The 8,541-nt window shown below is 44.5% G+C and overlaps 1 protein-coding gene across 1 annotated transcript; it reads left to right on the top strand.

The window, feature by feature from the left end:
- The first annotated feature begins 7,144 nt into the window (after window positions 1-7,144).
- LOC150082390 (sulfotransferase ssu-1-like) lies at window positions 7,145-8,104 on the top strand. The gene has a single exon (XM_090380506.1). It carries the CDS (start codon window positions 7,145-7,147, stop codon window positions 8,102-8,104), a length of 960 nt encoding a protein of 319 aa, XP_090236632.1.
- The last annotated feature ends 437 nt before the right edge of the window (window positions 8,105-8,541 follow it).

The following is an 8,541-nucleotide window of genomic DNA, read 5'->3' as shown; positions in this document are numbered from 1 at the left end:
CCAAGTGATTAGTGGAGTTGGGAGAACGGTAGAGACAACAGATGAATTTGACACAATGAGGTAGAGAGATTTTAAGCCAGAGAAGATCAAAGAGAGGAGATTCCAAATTGCCAAGTCTCTGACAGGGAATATCAGAACGGACATATGCACAAGTACCGCCTTTCAGGCGAAAGGAATCATACAGCGAATAATTTGGGCATCTGAGATGAGCAGTAGATGAATCAACCGATAACTGAGATTCTGTCAGAAAACGTACATGGGGTTTGGCAGACTGCAAGTGGAAATGGACATCGTTGAGATTAGAATTGAGACCACGTATATTTGTGAAATGAATTAGTAAGTCCTTGGGAGGTTTAGATCTTTTCGCAGATAAGCTTGCTCTATTAGTTTGACAATTCATGGTGTATTCAATAGTAAGAAAAAGTAGGTGGGACATGCTGTATGAAGTAATGAAATTTTTGGATATGGCATACATGTGGTAAGAATATACCCAGATCCTTGACATAACGTGGCCTCGATAATGCTCCCCGCATACACACTACTCGGACTCCCTCCAGTCACCATCTGGCAGAGTAGAGGCATCAAGATTATACACTAGCTGATCCGGAAGCTTCCTAGAGAGTTACCAATAGGTTCAGTCCGGTGTACTAACTAGCGGCCGGCCTGCGAACACCGTTTTAGAGCTGTACCCTCGAAATGTAAGGAATATTGGATCTCGCCACGACGTTCATCATAACCTCAAAAATCGTCAATCATACTGCATGATGGAAGAGATAGGGGAAGGTTGACCGGAACTTAGCTCTAGAGACTAAACATGGGTTCCACCATTTCAAGCCTCCAATAAGCAAAGTGGTGGTATTTCACCGGTTGATGAGAGTCATCTGCCACCTAGATGGTGATTAATGTCCTTCTCCTGATGAAGAGGTCTTGTGCGAACTGGGATAATGCTCTATATTCATCCTCAGTATCTATGAAATGGGATTCCAATCCTTTTGGTAGGTATCTTATTTTTGTTACAAGTACCCCTCTGAGGTCTTCATATTGTGGGCACTCGTACACTATGTGATTCCAGCTTTCTGTCTCCCCGCACGTACAGTTTGGGTCCTCAGTGAGTCCGAATCCGTGCAGCTTCTCATTGTAGGGTCTGTGTCCTGTTATTAGAGATGTCAAATGGTATCCAGGGAAGTACCAGGTCGGCTGTTTTGGGTAGAAGTTCTGGAGGTCAGGTAGATATCTTCTGGTTATCTCACCCTTGGTGGTCTCCGTCCATCTTCTCTGCCATAATTTTAGCAGGTGGTTCTGTAATCTAGTTTTTTCCGTTTTTAGGTTGTTCGCTGGGTCAGTTGTGTAGTTCAGATGTGTGGCCGCCACTCCCCTGGATAGCAAGTATAGCAGACCTGTGCGAACGACCTCCAGGTCCAAAGGAAGCGCTCCAGCGAGTACCTGTAGTGCTGGAGTACTCACTGTACTACACGCACGCGTCGTAGTTAAGTGGTCCTTTGGATCATGTCCAGAATTCTTCTATTCACTGCCAGTGCAGTTTTTGGGAACCAAATTGCTGAGGCGTAAGTAATTGCTGGGAGAAACGTTGTCCTGTAATATAGCGTCAGGGCTCTTTTTTTGAGTCCCCAATCTTTCCTAGTAACTCTGGCTACCAGTGCAGAATAGCTCCTGATTTTTTTTCTTATGTACTTTAGGTGCAGCTGGAACGAGAGGTTGTTGTCCAGTACCACGCTTAGGTACTTAAGTTGGTTTACAAACTTAATGGTGACATTGTCAATTTTTATTTGCGGTGGTCGTCGCAATTGCAGGGTTCCTTTAAGCAGGATTGAAGAGGTCTTTATGGGTGAAATTGTTAGCTGGTGTTTTGCGGCCCATTGCTGGAGTTGCCGCAGTGCTTGGTTTGCTTGGGTTTCCAACTGGGCCCGGGAATCCGCTCCCACGGTCAATATCAGGTCATCAGCGAATGCTTGTGTCCTGACGGGTCCCAGATCCATCACTAAGAACTCATCTAACACCATATTCCACAGGAGTGGTCCCAGCACCGACCCCTGCGGACAGCCTCTGTGCACTTCTCTTGTGACCTTATGGTATTCTACATTGATCTCCACTCTTCTATGTGATAAATAGTTTTCCATGACCTTGAATAGGTTTGTTGGCACCCGTGCCTCCCTCAACCTCGCCAGGACGCTTGGCCACCAAAGTGAGTCAAACGCCCCAGCAAAGTCAACCGAGATGAGAAGCAGGTACTTGTTTCTACATTCTTGTACCGTCCTGAGTAGGTTTCCCAGTGCGTCCACTGTCGAGGTCCCTGGCTTGAAGCCATACTGATTCGCGGCATGGAGTCCAACTTTTCCATAGTGAGCAATTATTCTTCTGTGAAGTAGTCTTTCGAATACTTTACTTACCACCGAGAGCAGTGCGATGGGTCGATATGCATCTGGGCTTTCTGGGTTTTTTTGGGGTTTTTTTTGGAATTAGTTTTAAGTTGGCCGTTTTCCATGCCTTTGGAAAGTGGCCGGCTTCCAGGCATCTGTTGTATAGGGTGAGCAATAGGTACGGTGCGTATTCAACAGTTTTCTTTAAGATTTCAGGCTCAATCATGTCGAGACCTGGGCATTTCTTGCTTCTTACTCGACTAGCTGCCACGCTGAGCTCGTCATTGGTAAAGGGGGGCTCCATTGCCTGATTGGTGTAACTGGCATTGCTCTCGCATATTTCGCTCTGTGCTGGTAGTATCGGCATCGCTGGTTTCTGGTAGATTGTGTCCAGTATATTGTCCATCGACTGCTCCCAGGTCGTGGTAAGGTTTCCCTGCCGGGTCCTGGTGATGGCATTCACCTCCCCTCTGGGCATTTTGTTGGTGGTTCCTTCTGTGGATACTAAGAGCTCCCAAGAGCGTCTTTTGCTCTTCTTAATAGCATCAGTATAGCGGTTTCTTATCTCCCTATACTGTTGTCTCAGGACTTGGACTTCGTTTGCAGGCCATGATCTGCGGGCCCTCTGAAAGTCCTTCCTTGCTTTTATCGTTTGCCCCCGGAGCATGGAATTTCTCGAGTCCACCAGGGTACTGCCCCCAGTTGGGGGTGTTTTTTTCTTATTGCTTGGTTACTGATAGTTGTCATCAGTTCCGTAGTAACTTTTTGCAGGTCGTCCGGGCTGTTCAATGGGTTCAGGGTTAGTGGGTTACTGTTGATCGCTGTGGTCAGTAGTTCTTTTAATAGCGGCCAGTCCGCTTTGGCAACTGCATATCTATGGCATCATTGGTTGATTGTTGTTGCTCTTGTCATTGTTCTTGTTATTGTGCAAGTTATAACTCGGTGATCCGAGGTGGTCCAGGCTTCCTCCACCCTCCAGTCGGCCACGTGGTTCGCCAGGTTCCTAGTGGCTAAGGATATGTCGATTGTGGCATCCCAGAGGGTGTTACAGAATGTCGGTAACTGGTGTGGCTGGTTTAGGACCGCTAACTGTGATCCTGTCAGGTAATTCTCAAGCTGCTGTCCGTTTGCTGTCCCTTTTCTATCATCTGTAGCGCTATACCATAGCGGGGAGCGGCAGTTTACATCCGCGCCTATTATGATTCTTTCGTTTGGCAGGGTGTTCTGTAGGTAGCGTAGGTAGTTGATGGCGATCTCTATTTCTTGTCCCGGTCTACTGTATAGAGCCACCACGTAGAGGGAACCCAGTGCTGTGATGAGTTGGGCACAGGCTGCCCAAGTCGTGCATAGTTGCGTTATTCTTGTTGCGGTAATATTCTTGTTTCTGACCAATACCGCCGCCCACGGGGTGTCTTCTTCTGTGTGAATCACTTTATATTGTAATGGGTAGCCCGCCACCCGTCTTGCATGGACATACGGCTCCTGTAATATAATAACGTCTATGTTCTCTTCATCGGCCTTGACCCGAATCTGGTCAGCCACCGCTTTTGCTCGCTGGGCATTTGTTTGTATTATTTTGATCATGGTCGTGTTATATTTCTTAATTTTTGTACCCATAATCGATTCTGTTTTGGTAGGTGCTCTTGGCTTTTATATAGATTGGGCAGTTAGGATCCCTGATTGAGTGTGTATATTCGAGTTTCATTGTTTTACAATTTGCGCATGTGGCTTCCTTGTCTTTGTGTGGGCATTCTTTATATTCGTGGCCCTTTTCAGTGCAATGTCCGCATGTTGGGACTGTCTGGGAACAGACGTGGCTGGAGTGGCCGAACTTACAGCATCTAAAGCATTTCGGTACTGCCACCCGCTTACGAAAACGATAGCTTCCCCATTCTATGTAGACCCTTGTCCGGTCCTTTAGGACTTGCCACGCTTCCGGGATTAGTTCCACACTCCAGCTGTTTTTTAAGCCTCCTCTCGCCTCTATGTGGAACTTTGGTGTTATCACTTCTTGCGGCTGCTTGTCCGGGATCTCGCGTTGGAGGTTTCTGTGGTAAAGTTCTTCAGCTATCTGGGTGGCTGTAATTTCTGGGCTAACGTCATAAATTAATATATTTGGTCCCTTCCTTTTGGGCGGCTGGGCCGTTAATCCAAGGGCTTCAATCTTGGGGTTTTCAATGATGCTCTGGATTTCTTGCCTCGTCTCTGTCTCTATTACCAGTCCTACGTCTCTCGTCTTTCTCATCCCTTTTATTCGTGTTAGCTTCAGGTCCTCTTTCATGTTATTTATTACTTTTGCTTTGAGGTCTTCGCTTGTGGGAATTTTTCCTGTTTGTTTCGGTCTAAGCATCACCAGGTTTGGTGTTGGTAGGAGCGTCTTCCTCTTCTGGTGCGTTGTTATTGTCTGGTGCGTTGTTGTCTGTTACGTTTCCGTTGGGGTCCTCAGTGCTTCTGAATATGTCGGGGCGCGCTGTGGCATTTGTCTTGCCCCGCATTCGATGTAGGCGTGTAGCCGTGTGATGGCTCTCTCGTTTTCAACATGTGTGTCATGCAGGATTGTCTCTATCTTGTGAAAGATGGTGACAATCTGTGATCTCAGGCCAGACGATATCCTACTGGGATTCTCCTTAAAAATGGTTTCGAGGGCCGTTTTCAGAAAGAAAGTTTTCTCGTATACGGAGCCTTCTGGTATGGTATGGTCCAGACATAGTTCTTGTTGTTTTTCATCATTTCTTTCTTTTTGCGATGCATTGGCTTCTGGCTGTTCCTTTGTTTCAACCCGAGATCGTGTTTCGCGTTCCGGTTCGGGAACCAATCGCTTGCGGGTTTTCCGCTTGGTTGGGGGGGGTCCCAGGTCGGGTGTCCTCTATATCCTCCAGTTGATCAATAATGATGGGATCATCATTTTGTGTCTCTGTCAGGGAGTGTTTGTGCTTGTCTTTCCCCTCCATATCCGTGGATTCCGGATTACCGGGACTGTTCGGTTAATCGGGTTCACAATGTTGGGGTTAGATGGTTTGTTAAAAATGATGGCGATTGATGTCAACCACAAGTTCGTGGGTGTATTTGAAGGCACACAGTGGACTGTGGAAGTTTTGGGTCTCTCCACAGCACTTGGAGCGGGGGAGGTGGAATATAAATTCTCCTAAAAGGACGGGACTACTTTCCCAGCGGGATATCTAGTAGCGGCGAAGACGTTCATGGCATTCAAATTTCTGGTAGAAGCACAGGTGCGAAGATAGCCTCTCTCTCTCTCTCCATGGAGAGTTTATGGTGGGGGGGACACATTAAAGTCATATTTCTTTGGTGATATTATTCGGTAAAGGCACAGATTGATAGAGCACAACAACTGCTCAGTTTGCACTAGTTGGGGCACCTCCCCAGTCAAGGTGTCAGGTGGAAACGCGGCCGCCGTGTTATATCGGCAGCCTCTCTATAGCCCTGTTGTCAGCGACATGGTGACCATGCGGTCTGGCAACAAAGGATACAGATAAATAACGCTTCAACCTGACCAAATTCCCAATATATAGGCAAAAGTTTCTCACCAGTGGAATCCAGTCCAGTTTGTCTTCAAGTGAGGATACATTTCATGGCACTGACGGAAGTAAAACACATTTTTTAAACTGAAATTTCGCGGAGCGATGAAACACACGTCTGTTGTGTGGCTGTTTCTCATGATGTGGCCTACGACCTTTGGTGGTTGTGCGGAGAACCATGAATAGCACAGCCTACTTTAGCATTTCCGCCAATTCTGTATTCCTCCAATTCCTCCAATATATACCCTTTGCTTTTTTCAACAGAATAGTCCTTTGCCATTCCGCGGATATTGTTCGAGAACGGTTCATCGATACAAATGCACAAAAGTTACAATAGTCGGCACTGAATCCCAATTTTAACACGCACGGAATGAACTGGAACGATGGGTAAGGACAACAGAAATTCGGCCTAAATCGGTACCTCGAGTATCCACGTAGGGCAAGTCACAGTCCTGTAGAAGGAAGGGAGGACTGTACCACTTCAGTTCGTTGTGGAAAGCCCACCCACGAGCCACGAGGGTCGAATGTTTTCTAATGGCCAGAAGGGAACCGAGGGCTATCGAAGAGTTACAGTGGCGTCAATGTAAAATCGATGTGTATTAAATTACCTTTGCAGTTAAAGTTATTATTATTATTATTATTATTCAGTTTATTAAGCTTGATTCCACTCCCTGTACAGCTGGTTGGCTAGAAGTGTGTACTACTTACATTTACATATATACAGACAATTAATTAAGTTTTCATAAATTCAATCTATTAAATGACAGACAAAGTCTTGAACTTCGGAGAATTTTAGTGTGTACTAAGTGAAGTTAAATGTGTATTAAGCACGAAGCAACTAAAGCTATGAGGCGTCAGTGAAGTTTGTCTGTAATTGATTGCATTTTTAGGTCGTAATGTTGTTTGCAGAACTAAAATCCGAGTTTCCGACAGAACACAAAAATCATAACTCTTTTTCACTGGGTAAATCATGCCACACCAAGTGTGGCATGATTTACCCAGTGAAAAAGACTCAAAAATTGCTCTCTTGATTGACGTCATTCAAACTCTGAAAGTTTCCACCCGGTTTGTGTGAACTGTAATTATAACCTCCCTGCTATCAAAAGGGCATTTTTTTTTACAGTAGTTACAGCTACGTATACAAATAGCACCAACGAACGAAAGCTTAGTATATATAGTGATCATCACAGATTACAAGTACTTTTTATATTTTTAGATCATAACGGAAGGATGGAGTCCCCAAAGACATTGCCACTTCATACAGTAGATGGTGTTCTATTCCCGAAGAACTTCGACCCTGAATGTTGCCGTTCAGCTATCGGCTACAAACCACGTGCTGATGACATCATCCTAGTTACTTTTCCAAAATGTGGTACAACCTGGATGCAAAGCATCCTCGTTCATCTATTCCGTAGAGGCGTCCCTCTTGAAGATCAATTTGATTTCTTCAAGTTATCTCCCTTTATTGATGGTGTAGGCGCCGAAGAGGTTCAAGCGATGCCCCGTCCATGCGCAATCAAGACACATATTCCACTAAGCAAACTCTCCTTCAGCCCTGATGCTAAGTATATCTACGTTGCAAGAAATCCCAAAGACTGCTGTGTATCCTTCTTCCATCACTGTCGATCGTTTCCCCAGTATGAATTCTGGAATGGAAAATTCGATGATTTCTTCGACTTGTTTATGAGGGGAGAAACTGAGGATAATAGTTACTTCAGTCACCTGTTAGAGGGCTACAACCATCGCATGCGCAACAACTTTTTCTTCACTACATACGAGACCATGAAGAAAGATCCCCGACGAGCAATTCTAGACGTCGCCAAGTTTCTTGGGAAGGAATACAGCGATGCTCTTGAGAAAGATCCTGCAGTACTGGAGAGTATTTTGTATCAAACGAGCTTCAAAACCATGAAAGGGACTATTAACGAATTATATGGTCAGTTCATATCCTCCTCACCTGAACTATTAAAATATCCAATGCCCGAAGGCATGAAATACATGCTGAGATATCAAATGTCAGTGAATGTACCTAAGAATAATCCACAGCATAGTTTCTGTCGCAAAGGAGAAACTGGAAACTGGCGATCTATTTTCTCGGAAGAGCAGTCCAGAATAGTTGATGAAAAGTTTAATGATGAGTTCAAAGGTACCGATCTGATCGAGCAGTGGAAAGAGTACATGCAGTTTTAAGAAATTTATGTTTTAGATTATTTGATAATTGTAGTTTGTCCCAATCTACAATTCACTTTTCTAAAATGTATTTTGAGTTCAGTATTTTGCTATCAACTTTTGAAATAAAATAGAAGCAGTATTAATCAGTTTATATTATCTTCTTTTTCAACTTAATTTATTAAGCTCCTAAAGAGTAGAGCCCACATTTTTGAAACAATTTTTGGAAAAATTAACCACAGTCAATTCATATGGTACATTGAGACATTGCTAACACTTGAAAAGGAATCAAATGAGTAAAGCCTGGACTGTGAAGAGATGGCAGCCTTCTCAACCAAAAGGATCTTACACGAACCTGTTTCAGATCCTTGAGGAACACCACCGAGTTAGATGGAGCTTTATATATTAAAAACACTTTTATGCTTAACTAAAAGATTTTAACCTACATTAGTGTGATG

Source organism: Mastigoproctus giganteus, chromosome 8 (genome assembly GCF_048544385.1).
Source record: "Mastigoproctus giganteus isolate SK-2022 chromosome 8, ASM4854438v1, whole genome shotgun sequence".
Taxonomy (NCBI): domain Eukaryota; kingdom Metazoa; phylum Arthropoda; class Arachnida; order Uropygi; family Thelyphonidae; genus Mastigoproctus; species Mastigoproctus giganteus.
The sequence above is the reverse complement of the archived record's forward strand: the minus strand, read 5'-3'. Positions and strand labels throughout refer to the sequence as shown.